This window comes from Aptenodytes forsteri, unplaced genomic scaffold (assembly GCF_000699145.1).
Source record: "Aptenodytes forsteri isolate BGI_AS27 unplaced genomic scaffold, ASM69914v1 Scaffold195, whole genome shotgun sequence".
Lineage (NCBI taxonomy): Eukaryota > Metazoa > Chordata > Aves > Sphenisciformes > Spheniscidae > Aptenodytes > Aptenodytes forsteri.
The window spans coordinates 1,433,649-1,451,792 of record NW_008795317.1 but is presented as its reverse complement, the minus strand read 5'-3'; the positions used below and the strand labels follow the sequence as shown (position 1 = coordinate 1,451,792).

Below are 18,144 nucleotides of genomic sequence, written 5' to 3'. Positions count from 1 at the left end.
AGATTCAAACCAGCATTGTAAATAACTAGGTGTTTGGCCTGGCCTAAATAAGTGCTGCTCTGTATAAAAGAGAATGGAACCGATGTGAAACCTCTACTTTGGAGGAGATGAGGCTTTAGACAAGCCTGAGAAGTGCTGCTCAAGTTAAGGTTTATTCTAAATAGCAGAACTTCTCTCTTTCTTACCCCCCTTCCCCTGTTCAGCAGCCTTTTTGCCCAGCAGTGCTCTTGAGCAGCGCCATTAGGATCTCACATTTCTCTCTGCAGTGGAGACAACACGCAGTCCTCCAGGCTAGCAAACCGCCTCGCTCTTAACACAGGCTACACAGGTTGCTACAGCTGAACACTGGTTTTAGCTGTAACCAGTATCTACCAGAAATTTGTTGCAGCTGGTTAAGTATGTTTGCATCTATCAATCAGCTCCAGCTTTGAGAATGTCTGATTGTAAGTAGCTGAATAGAGTCCAGTATTGAATAGGTAGTCATCCACAGCATTGACTTGACTGTTAACAAGTAGTAGAGGAAAGCTCCTCAGTCACAATTACTTAGGAGAAAAATAGTCCACTTCCAAATTCCAAGTAATTTAAGCTGAATGTTTTGGTAGGTAGTTGTATTTTTCAACGTAACACCGAAGTACTTTTTCAGTTTGATTGGTTTTGCGATTACTACCACTGTACTTCCTGCATTATTCTCAAAGCACAAAGTAATCACAGTTGTAATTCTGCACTCAGAAAAAGGAAACCCAGATGAAAATTCCAAAAATTAGGTTAGAGAAGAACAAACAAGTGTTTCTGGGAGACAAATGCATCTGAATATGATTTCAGAAACATGGGTGCAGGCTTTCCAGCACTACACTGAAAGACAGTTCTCTCTCTAAGTGTTACTTTTAAGTCAGTTTTACATTATGTACCCATATGTAGCTTCACCAAGTTACAAGACTTGTTTCCAGCCCCCCCTGGCTCCCTGCAGGTTTCCTATCCAGGCAGTCTTTGGTTTTTTTATTATGTAAATCATATTTTGCACAGAATGCTTATCAGTGCATTATGAGAGTAAATATAAAATCTTGATCATTTAATACCTCAGGATCTGTCATTTCAATATACAACTTGACATTTTTAATAACTAAATGGAAAAAAAACTTCCGCCAGTTGTTCAATATATATGAAGCCTCAAGATGTCGAGGACTCATTTTTTTTTTCCCCTATAGTAGATCAATTAAGTTTCCTATAAGTTTTCATGCTCATTAAATTTGGTTTTATTTCAGATACTTTTAAAAAGATTTCAGTGAATGCTACCTATATTTAATCTTTTAGAAGTTAAAGAAGTAACTTTTTAGAACAGAAGTATTTGCCTTACTGCAAAGCTGTTGTCTTCCTTTGGAAGTCCAATCTTGCAGCCTCTGCACTGACTACACTCTAGGTAACGGTGGAAATTCCTTTGTGGAAGTATTTAGATAGAAGCGTCTACAGAGCAACTTTGTAGTAAAATGTTACTTTCAGCTCATTATATAGCATGGCATGCACACAAACACTCTCCCCTTTACTTGAAGAAGCACACAGTTCTCAGAGAATAATCAGTTTTACTATGATTTACAATAAAAAACCATTTACAACATCTCCATGAAAAATGCCATTTTGAGACTGGCACAGATTTTTTCCATTATCAAAGAGGAAGCTAATGTAAAATCTTTTCTTTTTTCCTTAAAGACCTCATAAAGTAATTTAAACATTTTAAAAAAAAGTCTCTTTAAAAAGTCTACTTTACACAACACTAACAAATCAGCATGCATGCAAACTTATTTAAACCGGACCAGCAGTGCTTGAATTAACCTTTAAAAAAATAATAATAATAATCACATGAAGAGAGAAGGTGAAGGTAACTTTACCTACACAAAAAGTCCTTTGGATATTACCGTTCAATAAGCCTGAACTCTGCTAGCAGTGGCAGGTGGTCAGAAGAGTTATTTTCATTGGGAAGACCATTAACAGTCCAAAGATCTTTCTCTGTTAGAAGTGCCAGCCTGCCAAGAAGTTTCAGACCTCCATGAAAAGAATCCTCTGCTCCTGGTTTAAAAAAAAAAAAAGTGGAAATGTTAATCAGTGTGGGCTAAAAAAAAAAAAAAAAAAAAAAACACATTCATACATACGCAGAAGGAGGAAAACAGGATGGCAGAAATAATCTGAAGTCGTCATTGTTCCATGCAAAAATCACCGATAAAGTAGTTCAGAAATTCTTTTTGTTTACTATTACTCTCACAGTAGAACTTATAATCAGTAGAGCTCAAAGTACGCAGAAAGACACTACCCCTCCATTTTGTGGAGGGATAAATTGAGGTAGAAGGGGAAAGGGATTTATTTGTTCATTGTAACTCCCCTGAAAAAGCCTCACACAATCCAGTCTTCTACTCTAGCACAACAGCATTGCTAAACAGAGCTGACGCTTGCAAAACTAAGCATCTTTTGAGAGTTACTCTTTCACATAACGTTTTATTTCTGGATCCTCAAGCACACAGTTCTCCAGCAGGCAAGTCATACAGGAACTCTTGCTCATAAGCGTGACAGCCTTCTGGCATTTCTCTTCCTAACTGTTCATCATAAGAAAGGGATCTTCCTCCATTATTTCCTGCTACCTATTCCTATAATTGCCAAAAAAGGAAACAAAACCAACCACTAAAAAAACCCCAAACAAACAAAAACACCACAAAAAAATCCCCCACCACACACATGAAACACCACATTGCTCATGGAAGAGGGGAAGATGACTCACAGCCTTGCTATTATTACACCTTATTATTACACTATACTTAAAATATTTGTGTCCTCATTAACAAAAAAAAAAACCCAGAAAACCATCATCATCAAAAAGTAACAAGCTTTTTGCAACTCAAGTAAAGAAATTCCATTGAGAACATGATCCTTCCACGATGTGTCAAACTTGTAGACTTCTTGAGCTACCTACTTGTGTGAGATGCCTACTCAGCAACCCTAGCTACTGCTTTTAGAGCAGAGAGATGATTCTGAGCAGGTTGAGTGCTTTCAGGACCAGCACAAACAGCAGCTGTAACTTTGATAAAAGTATTTTCTGTATGAAAGTGATCAGCAACTTCAGAACTTCCTGGCTGAACCTGGTACTGGCTTACCAGTAGGCGTATTTTAAAGGATTATCCAGCAACTGTTAAACTCCTCGGATAGTTCAACAGCTTCACTCCTTTGCCATCTGCCAGCTTTCTAGTTCTCTAACAACCGAGCAGCTGTTTACTGCTGCTCTGAAGAAGAGCTTTTTTACTGCAGAGATGTCTCGGTAGCTCTAGAGCACACGTCCGCCCAGCTCTTGAGCCAAATTTATCATTTGGCACAGCACCTGCATGTCTACAAAGGAGCAGTTTGTTGCTACAGAGAGCTTGGTCTGCATGCAGTGATTAATGTCAGCTCAGAGGACTCTGGAACCAGCAAAATTGAGTCCTGCAGGACTCGAGCAGATACTGAACCCTGCTTTCACAGCAAATCCTGAATACCAAACCAAATACTTGGCCAAGCATAACACAGACTAAAGCATAAAAACTTTCAAAAAAACCCCTTTAAATGGAAAAAAGCGATCAGTCAGCCTAGACCACATTTAATACTCACTTGTTCAGACTTTGACAACTTTTAATGCAGAGGCACAGGTCATCAGAAAACTGAAAATCCAGACTATTACTTAGTTTCTAGGAACTAATGAATAAAAACTACACCAGCTTAAACTACTTGGAGAATTCAAGTTTGGTCTCATTCTGTACTCTGATGTGGGGTGAAGAATCTATTTGAAAAACAAGTGCAGAAAGAAAAAAGTGCTATAGCTCTGCTGGGGCAACGATGGTGCAACAAAATATATAAGCAGGTGAATTACCATTAAATTTTGCACAGGGATGCACTCTGAAATCACACAGCACTCTTAAATCACACAGCATTCCAAAGTCATTTAGATACTTCTCATATCCTAGTTTTTCAGTCAAAGCTTTTATTTCTGTACTGTGAAGCTTTTGTATTTGATATTTTACGCTAAGATAGCATTTACTACGCATGTTATGACAAATGAGACTTTTGTGCATTGACTCAATGAATTTTAACAATCTAGTCTCAAGGTATGAGAGATAAAGGTGATATTTTCATTTCACACACTGAAAACAATGTTAATTTATAAAAATCAGTTGCAATCTACAGTGGGAGCAGGAGTGGAATCCGGGTTTCTTTGTTCCGAGTTCTGCAGAGCCATTTATCTGATTGCACAGCACAGTGCAAAGACCTTTGACGATGGCATAAAACACAGAACTAATGATGACATGGAAAGCGCGCTGCTCAGACGTATCCACGGTAAGGGCACAAATGCAGCAAGGGATAGCACTGTGTTACCATCAAGAAATACACCCGCAGAAGTACCGTGTCTTTCTTGCACCATCTGGTGAGTTTTAGCTGCAACTGCAATCAAGAGAGTGACAACTGGGCATGTGCAAGTGGCTGCTCTAAGCGCAAAGGCCACAGAGGTCATTTACTTGACAGACATTACATCAAGACTATCTAAAAAGTCACTTTCTAAGAAACAGTTCATTTATCAGTTTTAATGCACATCATAAATTGCCGTTCACCATTTTGTTGATCAGATGATTGGAAATACTGCTTTGTTGTAGGTCCGGCCACTAAGGTCCTGCATGAGTTACTGATAGCAGTTATTTCTCGGGTGCTACTTACATTGCTGCTTTTCTGTCGCCTCAGCTCTTGTCTCCATGCTGAGATGGCAACTACAGGAATGTTCAGTTAGGTGAAAAAGTTTGCCCTGTGTGGCACTACAAGTCCAACTGTGGTGAGTCGACAAGGCCAGCCGTGTTTCCCAGATAACAGCTGACATTCAAAGCACCACCACGAACCTCTGAGGTACTTCATGTGGATTAAATTATCACTACATTTCCCTCAGAACAGCATCCGAACATTCCCATTTTGCAGTTGTGAAAAATACTTAAAAGCTGGTTTCTTTACCTGGCTGGGCAGCAGTATCATCGTTTGCTGCAGAATAGAAAATATAATCCACAGTGACAGCACTTCGGGAGTGACAAGTCGTTACTTCTGGTATCCCAGTTTCAGGAAAGTAATGAGAATAGACTGAAGACAATTTAAAATGGTGCTGCAATTTTGAAGACAACCTAAACAGGAATCACAGAAAATAATTTTATTTTCTTGTCTTTCCGAGAAAGAATAAACAATGAAGAAATACCAAATAGTTCCTCGTTACAAACAAAATGGGTTATTTGGATATGTAAACTAGCATTTCTCTCATGCAATCAATCCCACAGCCTTTTGTGTTAGTGGCCTAAACCTCTGAAGGCAAAATGCAGGCAGCTTTTTCAAGTAAAAGGCAGATACCTAAGAGCCTATCAAAACTGGCTTAACTGACTTCAAATATACATAGCTTTCACCTCCATCTACACTTTGTAAGATTTCATGTCCTCATTCAGCAATCTCTCCCTGACACAGGGGTAGAAGTGTCCATAAGAGCAGCTTATATGAAAGCAACAAACTATGAACTCATCTAACCAGGCCCTTCAGCATATAGAGAAATTAAGATTTTTAGGGTTTTTTTCCTCCCCTAAACTAAAGCTATCAAGTGTTTTCAAGTTAGGCTACGCCTAATCTTCTTTCCTCCACTCAGGCTCCCATTTTGTCTCTCCCCATCATCTGTCAGTCTGTTCCTCTTCAGTTCAGCCCATCTTGTCTCACCTGTTTTTTCAATCTTGAAAGCAAACTGCAAAACTGCACCTTTCAGCAAAAGAACTCCTCTCTCCCTCCCAGCCATTTGCTCCCACCAGCTCTGCAAGACATCCATCCCTCAGCTGTACCTGCCTCACCTTGCACGGCTGCATGTTAAACCTGAGCTGCGGTGTGTTCTGGTTAAAACCCAAGCAATTTAAAAAAAAAAAATCAGCATGTCAGCTCCTGATTTAGAGAAGACTGACAAACATGCCAGTTGGTACAATACAGAAGTGTAGTAATTTCTGCTCTTGTTACATGACATCCTTTTTAAGATGAGGCAAAAACCCCCGCAAGTCGTGTTCAACACATGGCACACTATGGATTTACACAGCACAGTAGTGCTTCCTGTCTTGTTATCTACTTCTTTTCTCAGAAATGCCATTACTTAGCTTTTTGATCACTAAGAATCACCAAGTGTTTTAATATAACTATCTGCAGTGATACCAAGATCTCATTTCTGATAAGAAATGGCTGACTTGGAGCCTGACATCACACATACAGTTGGGGCAATTTCGTCCTTTTATGCCTTACTTTATATGCCTTTACCAGTTTGGTAAATGCAAATATATTCTTCTTTTCAAAAAGCAGTTACATTTTCCTTCTCAGCAGTCTAATGGTGGCTTCTCCTTCAGTTTGACAAGCAAATGTTTTGATCTGAGTAAGAGCTGTACTACCAAATCCATAATACTCCAAGTTTCTGGGACTCAAAGAACTTAATTTCTCCCACAGAACTCTTGACAAGGAAGATTTTATGATCTTTCCAGTTCCTTTCCCTCCTTCATCCCAATTTCACATTGTATTATAGGATTTTGTTAGCATCCATAAACCAGTATCTCAAAAACAGTGAAGAGAGAGAATTGCCAACACTTAAGCAGCTGGCCAACACTGGGTTTTTTTTTGTTGATTTCCCTCCCGCCCCCCTCTTAAAAACATGGTTTCTGCAACTGGACTGAAGTTCACAGCTTTCCTACGATATCACTACACAGCAAAATGTCCTGTTTATGTCAAGAAGTGACAAAAAATGCCAAAAGCATTCTTTTAATAAGCAGACAAAAAGTACCCTCTAAACAGCACTGACACCTCGCCTCTGCATTCTGAAATAGTATCTGCAAGTTCCTGCAAGAACACACACTCTTGATTATTTCCAGTTCTAGCCTTTTGCTGTCTGATGAGCCTTTTCATGTTTAAATGGAAGATGACTTCTTGCCAGATGGGCAGACTGGGTGGGGTGAGCATCTTGTATCCACATCTGGAATCAGATACAAGTTTGGTCTAAAAACCAAAACAACCCCCCAAAACTAGGAACCAGTCAAGGGCTTCCATTTTTCCCCCCAACACATACTTTTCAGATGCTATTACAATCTCCTGAGTGTTGTCCAGTTTTGCTGCTTCCAATTTTTCTCCTGCAAAATAAAAATACATTAAATTTACATTTAAAAATAGGATGTAGGTGAGACCAATATTGAAGAGCTACAGAAAAGCAAAGCTAAAAAAAAATCTTTAAGTACACTTATTTTTTGCAGCAGACAAGATACAATTCACAAAGCTGGATTAAATTCTTCTGTTCCATTAGTAAGATCCCCTCCAAAAACTCTTTCAAATGATGTCCCATTCATTTAAAATTGTTTTTTGTGTCAAAGAAAAAATGGTGGATGAAAGATGTAATAATACTCAGCAAGGAATCACTCGCTTTTCCCACTTGTTCCATAAAGTGCTCGCACTATAATACATAAACACTGAAGTAGAACGTGGGTTCATGCTACATACATGTGCTGCATTCCTCCATCTCTTTTCCCAGTCACAGCACAACTGGCTTTCATGATGCACACACAGTAGTTTAAATATTACACACCAGCCCCTGAATGGCAATTTCTAACTATTGTCTTCTAAAGATTCAAAGTTGCAAATGCTTATGCGAACAACTAACTTTACACTCTAATGAGCCCAACAAGGAAGTTTTGCAAACTCAACATGCGCTGTTTTTCCCCCCACTAGAACAGATAATCTGTTTTTCAGTGCTACCTGAATGGTATTTTCAAAGGACCACAAAATTCATCAACCTAGAAACTGACCTGCATGTTCTTCTTTTTGTTGCTGTTTTATTTCATATACACAGTTTTGCGAAATACCTAATTTTTTTGGCCAAATTGGAATAGATAAGATTCTTTGTCCCCTTGGAAATTGTTCTTGTCCAGAGACCTAAGAAAGACAACATGAGCTTTTTTCAGACAGAAATCTGATTTAAAAAAATTTGAAATGAGTGGACATTTTTTGTAAAGTTTAAAGTTTTAAGCAAAAAACCCCACCCCAGTCCCGTAGAATAAATCTTTTATAATGGCCTGTCAAATCTCTGTAAAAATAACACCCCCCCTTATGTACACGCTCTTTGTTTACTCTTACCAAGTTTTTTGCAGCTACCCAATTTTTCAAGATAGTTTTTGTGACACTAAGCTGAGAGACTACCAAGGCTACCAAGAACACTTTTAGCAACGTAACAGGACTGAGTATATACAGCTCCCTAGCAGACGCTTACTTTACATTCATTATGCTTATTCTTCTGGGAGCAAGTCAAGTCAAGTCAAAGTGAGGCTTGAAAGAACTACCCACCAGCAACAAACACAAGTGGGGGCTATTTTTTCCATGTTTTCTCATTGTATGTACTCCAGTTACTTTCTATTAAATAGCATGTGACGCATCCAACAGCTACATACAAGAGCTTACAACAAAAACCATCTAACCTGAAACAGTTTAGGTTCAGCATCTAATTGCATTTTTGCTTTTACAATTATTCTAGCCACTCTAATTCAAAGTTTACCTAAAATAAGAATCATCTTTCCATAGAGCACACAGTAGGTATTTGATTAAGTAGTTATTTTATCCTACTTAAAGACTGGGACACTTAAACACAGTGATACAATCATCCTGTGGATAACTACCTTGCCAACAAATTAATTGTTCTTGCAAGTTTTTAATTTCGGAATGCTAGAAGCGGATACAACATTCTGTAAGGCACAGCTAATACACCCAAGCTTATTTTAGTAACTCCACAGTAACTTTCGCTTTGCAGACTGCGTAAAGGGCACTAAGATTGGTACTGCAATGGAAATAATCACAAGCCCAGTTATGGCATGGTAGCACCACTCAGTTAAATATGTCTCTTTAATCAGCATTAGCTTTTTTTTTTTGTGTGTGAGAAGTGAAAAGCATAGCCTACCTTCCCTATAGCAAGTCCTTCATAATTTAACTTTCCTTCCTTTATAAATCTGTACAATGGAGAACCAGGAACAGAATTGAAGTCACCACAGATGATAATTGGACAGAAGGTACCATCCTTCTGAGGGGCAACACTAGCAATCTCTGCCAGAAGCATTGCAAGTTGGGTCAGTTTGATGTCCCCTCGCCTTGGGTTATACAGCAGATGTGTATTGGCTATACAGATTGCAGCATTAGTTTTACAGTGAAATCTAGGCTGCAAAAGCAACACCAGTCCAACGTTGTCCCTGTCCAAGAGTGGAATATCATGGCGAAAAAATTCCACGGGGTTTGATGAGATCAGGCTAAATTTGGAAGTTTTGAAGCAAATAGCACAGCCATCAGGTTTCCTCCCTGTCCTCATTTTATACTCACAGTGATACCCTGCAAGAAAGGCAATTAAAAACATAAAATACCATTGTATAAATAGAGATAATTTTATTAAAAACATAAAATACCATTGTATGAATAGAGATAATTTAAAAAAAAAAATTAGAAAAGCCTCACGCTACTTTTCTCACATGGCAGTCAACACCCAGTCTGAAGTACCAAAGACTACGTAAAGTTCACATAGAAAAGTGAACACAAGAGACTTTGTCCTATCTAGCTTCAGTTTAGATACTACAGAAAACCTGGTCTAGTACCTTTTGTGATGTGTAAGCATCTACATGGTTTAAGATACTAGGCATGTTCTTCTATCCTCATGTGGAAAAACACCCAATATAAAACAACAAAAAAACCCCACAAGTCACATAAAAGTGGACTTGTGTATTGAAGTTTTTTCTGGATGTTACTACAGTGGTTTACGAATAATACCAGTGAAGCATTCCAATCAAAAGCAATAATCACTATAAGTCATAAATCACTGTCTAAAATGATTCATAGAACAAAGGTCTCAAGCATATTTACATAATTACGTAATTATCCAGTTAGCAGCAAGAGGCAAGCTTTCAACAGGGAAACCGAGATATTTATCAAATGACAGTATCAGAGTTCAAACAAGTCTACCTGAAAACAGTAATTTCCCAAGTTCTTTATTTTATGTAGAAGTGAAACACAGATTTTAATGAGACCTTACCTATATAAGAAAAAAATAACAATCTTGAAACAGTATCTAATTTTCGCCATTTTAAAATGCTTCTCTGCCCAGCCCATGCCATATGAATTCAAGAAGCACAGCCCCATGAAGTGGAGTGAGTTGACCTCCGAGCTCACACCAGTGCTGGAACAGGGGATTCCCACTCCTCTCTCCCACCTCCAGGCCACGTGCTCCTGCCACTTACTCTTAACTCAGTAAGCCAGCAGAAAACTAGTCCAGGAAAATAAAATTAGTCTGGATAGCATTCTGCTGGACTGGTGGATTTCACCAGGGTAATGGTCTAGTGAGTGCCAGAACTAGCCCAGGAGAAGGGACAGGACGTGCATCTGGGAGTAGGGAGGGGAAGAGGAAGAGCTACAGCGAGCTCCACATGCTCATGAATAGCAGCAGGAAGCTCAGCTGCCCACACGAGCCTGGACTTAGTGTTGTTTCACATTTCAAGTGGATTTAAATCAGTACTGCCGTTACTCTACTTTCTTTACAAACACTCAATTCTGGGAGCTAGACTATCACCAACTAACCAAGAAAGAAAAAAGTATCAGTCCAGTGCTGCTCCTTGAACTGGCTCCTCCTGGCATCAGACAAATACCAGTGCCAGGAAGAGAGTGGGGCCCTGGGGCTGGAAGGAGGTGTAGAGCACAAAAGATTTAGATCAGTTTAAACCACCATGGAATCACACCCCTAGCAGCATGTTCCTTACCATAAATTCACATGGGAGAGTGCTAAGACAGTGCTATTTAGGCTGACTGACAGTACTAGTATAAAAACTAATGAATATAAACAGACTGTGGATAAAATTTGGAAGGTTTCAAGCCAGAAAACCCCCATACCCTAGAAAAGCTATCCAACAGGAATACCGGTAGAAAACACTAATGTAGTTTCAAGAAAGCACTTGATGAGTTTATAAAACGGGGTACACAACATTGTTGCATGTGATGGCAGGAGATTGATTCTATAATCTAAGAGAGGTTTTTCTGAGGAAAATAGTACTGGGGTGGGGGAGAAGACAGTGTATTGGTCGTAAGAGTTTCATCATACCCAGGGATTCCAAACTTGACTTGATCTCTGTTCTATAGTGGTCTTCTTGGACTTCTTGTAAACAGAGTACCTAAGGCAAAAGTTTACAATTAAAAGATATTAGTAAGTACATCAAAATATTACCATATCTCTGTGGGACAGTCTGTATAGGTATTAAAAAAAATAATAATTCAGAGGCTTTTTGCCTCCATAATCCTACAAAAGGATTCACTCTCCTATAGAAAATGCTCCTTAAGATTGTGAAGAGGGCCGCAATTCCTCCCACCCTTTCTCAGACAGACATACATTTTCAGATGTGAAATTAAATTTAATCAAAATAGTGACCTGCTAATACATTTTCAGCAGTTTAGGAGAGGGCTAAATGCCAGAGCAGTGGGATGAAGAGGCCAAGGGCACACTTTTCATTAACTACAGCGTGGACAACAGGTTTCCATATTATGACAACCCGAACAAAAGACAACCTCAAAATACTCCATTAAGAGAGTTCTGAGCGTCTTGGGGCCCTCTCCCTGCACACTGCAGTAACACACAGATTTACAAACACCCTGGGACTCTGACAAAGGACTGAGTTCCTGAAGGGTAATGAGTTAGCACTGCCTGCTGAACTGCAGCAACAGACTTCACTTACCCAGCTGACACGAGCTTATTCAAGGTCTCAAAGGAGAACCAAATCTCAAGCAATATTCTGAAATCTCTGCCTCACTTTAAGGTTACAGTTCAAAACAATGAATCAGTAAAAAGTCTATGTCCTTTAGCAAGAACTTCCTCTGCACAAGAGGGCACCTGCATCTACTTGGGTCTGTGAGCAGCTGCTCCTCATGACTCAATGCATGCAATACAAGGCATTACCTCTTTACCCCCATGCTGTGTTGTGTGTCTCTGCAGACCTCACCAAGTACCCTGAACTGAACTGCTCTTTGCTAGAGGGGCTGGCTTTGTGTCCAGCCCTTCCGTGCTGGAGAACCGTCTGTTACTACTAATAGCACCAGGCAGATCTTCACCAGAGTCCCTCTGCCCAATGATCCTTCCAGAAAGCCCATTAATGTATCTCACTGTAAAAATACATACATACATAATGTATAAATTTATGAGGAAGGAAGAAAGGAAGAGCTTGAAGGGGACTTTAATCTCCAGCTTCCTAGCTACGTAGTAACATAACTGCATTTTTCAAATGGTACAAGACAGTTTTTCCTGTGGCTTCCCCAATACAAGTACTTTGATTTTTTCAATACTGTTTTCTGACATGAACAGGTTGGATTCTATCACCAAACTTTTAGTGGCCTGAACAATGACTGAAGCAAAAAGTTTACTGACTTGACTTCCTGATTAAGATTAACAGTAAGTGATAAGTGTCCTCAGAAACAAACAAAAAACTCCACAACCAACCAAGAACACAGTAAGGTATTTTTTCAGACTCCAATATAAACAGAAGTTCAGAGTTATATCTCAGTAAAGAACAGCAAGCTTGTTCACAAGTCAAATGGTGCAGAGAACCAGGTGAAGACAGAAATGAACACCTGAGAGGAATACTTTTGGATCAGTCTCACATGAATGCTACTAACACCTGCATCTTCGTCTCAACCTTGAACATTAATCTCAAGAAAATGGAGATCCACACAACAGTCTCATCACCCCAGTCCTCATACAATCAAAAAAGTAAAACATTTCAGTCTGCCTTCCAAACAAAGGATTCAGACATGATTGAGTTCTCCATTACCTGATCTAACAAATGGCTCTGAAGGATTAGCAGCCAGATTTTAGAAAGGGACTTTTGATTCACTGAGTATACATTAATCTCAAGAAAATGGAGATCCACACAACAGTCTCATCACCCCAGTCCTCATACAATCAAAAAAGTAAAACATTTCAGTCTGCCTTCCAAACAAAGGATTCAGACATGATTGAGTTCTCCATTACCTGATCTAACAAATGGCTCTGAAGGATTAGCAGCCAGATTTTAGAAAGGGACTTTTGATTCCCTGAGTATACAGACACTTGATGTAACTACTACCTAAACAAATATGAAGTCAAAGTCACACACCTGAAGTTAGAAAATGCCGGTCCTGGAGGTTGCCTGAATTTGACCCTCCCGCGTGCACACATACAATTTTCCCTCCACAAAAGCCTGGCATGCAAGATTAAGTGTTTGTGAATTATGATCAACTATTCGGTCTTGCACGTCCTTTGCACTAAATAACTTATGGCACAATTAAAGAGAGAGCCTCCAGCTCCAGAGCTTCCTAAACTGTACAGTCCCAGAAGCTGAGACTATCCTGGAGAGAGGTGCGCTGTTCTCCTACTCTAGGCATCTATCATTAGCTACTGTTACAAACATGACACTAGACTAGGTGGACCTTTGGCCTAGGCAAGTATAGATGTTCTTATGTTCAACACCTTATTTACAGCACTCTAACTGGTGTGCTCTAGGTACAGACTAAGAAAGATTTATGTGAAGAAAGAAGGTTTTGGAATTATAAAAAAAATTGCAGAGTATCAGCAGAACATCAGTCATGTCAAAAGACTGTTCCAGGAAGTTATGGACAAAAAAAGGCAACTACGAGTGATATGTACTGTAGAGTTTGCCTTTGCTGTAAATTCAGATTGCACAGAATACACTCATTGCATAAGCATAAATCAAAACTACTGTTAAGCATGACATAACTAAAAGCTCAGTTGGATCCACTAGACAGCCCACTTATCAAAATAAAGAACAGCAAGAATTTGCTGCTCCAGTTTATCAGTTCTTAAGAAATATCCACATGCTCATTTTCTACTCACATCTGCATCCAGCTGTTTGATTTCTTGTAGAATGTTGGGAAATCTGTATGTCCAGATTAACAATCGTTGCCTGCAGTGTTTGTACAGGTGGGAGTTATCTTCTAACAAATTCTGTGAGAGGATATTGTAGGACATGACTGTAAAATCAAATTTTGCCTCACTTTCTGTATTGCTTTGGTCAGTTTCTTTATTTTCAAAGATTTTCATTGTTCTACTGTGCTGACAGAAATATTCCCAGTGCCTTTTGACGGTTCCTGTTAAAAGCACATGAAACAGAAAAAGTTATGTAATACATCCTATGACTTCTTACTGCTCTTAAAAATCATTCTACTGACAACTAGTTGTCTTTCAAATTGCTTGAGCAATTCGAAAAGCTCATTTGATTAGCAGTGACTTAGACCCTCTGTTTAAGATGAACTTTATATAAGCACCAGTAAAAAACCAAAACAACCCCCAAAACACAGCACAAAACCGTTATATGCCCTGGATTTCAAACTGCTTTGAAATTAGGAAACTGGCCTGTTCTAAGGAGATCGTTGCAGTCAGACTACACCACCCTGCTCCCTGTAGAAAGGCAGTCAAACTGGTAAGTCAAATCCAGTCTGTTGACATAGTCTTACGCTACCTTCTGCCACTACCTCCTCAGTGGAGATGGGGTATGTCAGTCTGGGATACACCCTTTAGAGCAGCATATGGGCACCTTGCCGATCTTTCTATCTGTGACTAAAAAAGGGTTAGGAATCAAACAAAGGGTTCACCTCTAGCCTGTGTACAGTCTGACAAACTCAGCCATAAGCTGCAACAGGGTCCATTACAGGGGTCCCAAAACAGATAATGAACCTGATTTCCTTCAGTGAGGTTGAGTAATTAAAAAATTAATAAGCCTCAGAATTACCAAGAACTTCTGAAAAGGCTTACTTTGCCTTTCTGTCATTCCTAGTTTCATACTACTTATTAGTATCATTATATGAAAGTTTATAAGAATATATCTGCCCATCATTAAGCATCCAATTATTTTTCAGATATATATTTCTCCACTTACAAAACTCATAAACTAAGCATCCAATTATTTTTCAGATATATATGTTTGAGTTTTGTAAGTGGAGAAAAAGATGCCTTTCAGCTTTGTCCCAACTCATCTGAGAGCATGCCAAGGTCCAGTTATCTGTGCTATCAACTAGTGGCAGACTGCAGGTATAGCTGTTAGCATCTGCCCTGTTTGGGTGGTAAATTTCATCACTGTGCTTGCATTATTCAGGACTTTATCTAGTATTTGCAATGAATACAGCAAGGCTTTAAGTACTGTTTCTATAGTGGGAGAGAGGCCACACTGCTCCTCAGCAGGTATCTTTAATTACTGTCACCTTACAATATGTGACGAAAAGACAACTAGGAAGGACCACAATGCTAACTACTCTCTGAGATAAAGGTATGTCAAAATGTACTTGCTAAGGGAGTTGACAGAGGACTCAAGAATAAAGGCACAAAGCAAACTCCCTTCCTTCAGCTCCTGCAGATGGATACGATGTTTCTAAGCCTTACGGATATTTGTGTCCAAAAATCCCTTTGGGGTGCTGATGGTATCTGTCACCCTTCCAGTTTATTTTGTTAAGGAAGTGATTTATACAAGAGAGGGCCAGTTTTGACTATGCTCTTCTATCTGTTTCACAGTAGACAACACTATAAATATCCACAATACTCAGTAAAACATTTGGATGCTATGTAGAAGACTATATCTGTAATAAGCTGAAGCAGACACTTCCAAGCTTCATGAAAGTTACTGAGTTGGATAGACATCTTTGCACTTCTTATTGTATTTATCTGGATAAGCCCATTTGTTGTTTGCTCTGCCAGTCATGGTCTGACACAAAACCTGCTAACGTGCCAGTGGCAGAATACAGTTTTAAAAACAAAACCACACAATCACACTGGAAGCAAACACTGTTAAATCTCAGTCCATTAATCCTCAGTTATCTAGGTCACAGATAACTAAACTGGCTCGGAAAGAAGCCAATTCAGGTCCAGCAGGGCTTATGAGCTCAGGTACAGTACAAGGAATGAAGCTATACAACTGCCAGCCCAGCTCAGCCCTACAGCAAGTTAGCTAGATTTTTTTTGCTTTAGAAGAGTTCCAAGTTAACAGACCTGATCTGGCAACAGATACCTGTGAAAGAGTTGTCTGAACCAGGCTCAGGACTCCCCAGCTGGGCAATCCCTCGCGTAATTGACCATGTTCTACCACGAAGCGCAGTGAACCTAGTTCTGGCAGACTGTTTGACAGCACAAAATACAACTTTACAGACTAAACAGCATTACAAAACTGTAACATTTTTAAGACAGATGTTTTCTTGAGAGAGGTGCCAAGAAAAACAGTAACTCAAAAGGTGCAGGCAGTGTCGCTTATAGCTTGTTAGATGCATTTAGCACTACAAATAAACAAGGAAAATGAGCAAAGAGCATCTTTTACCTTTCTTGCTGCTATGTTTTTCTTCATTCTGTGCTACAGAAAAACACAATACTTCCTGCTGATTAGAGAAGTCTGTTTCTTCTTCAGGAGTTGAAGTATCATGCTGGCCACTGAGTCTTCTCTTCTTTGTCAATGGTTCTTCTCCCTCAGATTTCATACTGGAGTTAGGTAGGTGAAAGCAAGAACTTTGCGTGAAGTTATCAAGCTGCCAATTAGAGTTCTGAAATTGTCTCCAAGGTCCAAAAAATGGAGGCAGTCTCCAGTTTGCTGAGAAATCAACTGGAACAGGAAGTGGAAACGAGGCCCAGGGATACTGTCCGGCCCATCTCATACAGCTGGAAACCGGGCTGTTCAAGGTGAGCATCTGAGAACCATTCCAGTGGGCAATCCAGTCTCTGCCCAGCCTCTGCACATGACGGGGCAGCATGGAGCGTCTACCAAAGAAAGCGCAGGTTTCATTACTTACACACAACTACATCTGCCTGTAGAAGACTGTAGATGCAAGTCATCCTGGTCATGACTTATACAAGACATTCTTTCTCTGTAAGTTAACACATACAAGATATTCAAACCTTGTACGTATCTAAAAAGATATTTAAACCTTTATCTAAATGATATGCAAAGTGGGACTTCACAAAGCGATCTTGTATCTTTTTTCCCCTTCAGATTTACAAACACCATTTAATTTCCAAAATCTATCCATCTGAATAACCATTTACAATTTATTTTCTGCCTAGTTGAATTCAACTATCAGATCTTTCAAGTGCTCGTGGAACGACCTTTACAAAAGATCATTTTTGCATGCTGCATTAACTTTATAAGGCTATTTGAAAGGAATCAGAAAACCACTTCCCTTCAAGCCGTCAGAAGTTTGTTTAAAAAGCCACTGACTTAGCTCAAACCACAATGCCAACAAGACAGGGAAACAGAGGCACTAAACTCTCACGCCATCGCTGGCACCAGCTTATAGAGTAAATTTGTATTCTTATTTTCCAGATGGGAAAACTGCAGCTTAGTGATTAATACCATGAAAATAAGGTGTTTTTTTCCTTTTTTCCAGAAATAAATAAATAAAATCTGAGTCTCAACCGAAATGCAGGAAGGAAGGCTGAGTGACATCAATCTGTCTCAGCTTCCTCATTGTTTAAATAAGAAGGCATACTTTGAGCTCATAAGCAAAAGACGTCAATGTTTGGTATACCTGAAGTTGAACTAGAGTGAGAACCTTCTAGCTGCCTTTCAGCCTAGCGAATAAACCTGAATACAGCTTTCAGCAAAACCAGCTTGTCCTGAAACAGCAGTTTCCACCACGATGCACCAGAAGTACCTCAACAGACACATAAGCAAAACACACCCCAGGGCACCACGGCATTACGGTGCAGCCGAAAGGAAGAGGCGCCTCTCCTTTGCGAAGACCTCCTGAAACACCTGTTTTACAGAAAAGCGCTGAGAAAGGCTCCCTTCCTAAAAGCCCAGCCCCGGGCGGGTACTTCCCCGCAACCACCTACACCCGGCAAAGGAAAACCCCAAGCCCGCGCTGTGTTTTGTTTGCCGCGGCCCTGCTCTGGCTAATGGCGGGTATTTAAAACAAGTGACTGTCAATCACCCCACGGCCGGGCTGGGGGCTCTGCTCCCGCGGCAGCGGCCAGGCCGCTCCCCGCCCCCAGCTGGGATGAGGAGCTGCCCTTTAGCGGGCAGTTCCAACGCCGCCGGGGTCACGCCAGCCGCGGGA

The 18,144-nt window shown here is 39.9% G+C and overlaps 1 protein-coding gene across 1 annotated transcript; it reads right to left on the bottom strand.

Moving 5' to 3' along the window:
- Nucleotides 1-1,560: 1,560 nt before the first annotated feature.
- ANGEL2 (angel homolog 2) lies at nucleotides 1,561-17,688 on the bottom strand. Its single transcript, XM_009279587.2, has 9 exons — nucleotides 17,614-17,688; nucleotides 16,413-16,846; nucleotides 13,946-14,199; nucleotides 11,168-11,237; nucleotides 8,993-9,414; nucleotides 7,851-7,977; nucleotides 7,121-7,181; nucleotides 5,008-5,171; nucleotides 1,561-2,061 (listed from the first exon to the last, which is right to left on the bottom strand). Exons 2-9 carry the CDS (start codon nucleotides 16,837-16,839, stop codon nucleotides 1,907-1,909), a joined length of 1,680 nt encoding a protein of 559 aa, XP_009277862.1. The 5' UTR covers nucleotides 16,840-16,846; nucleotides 17,614-17,688; the 3' UTR covers nucleotides 1,561-1,906.
- Between the last annotated feature and the right edge of the window lie 456 nt (nucleotides 17,689-18,144).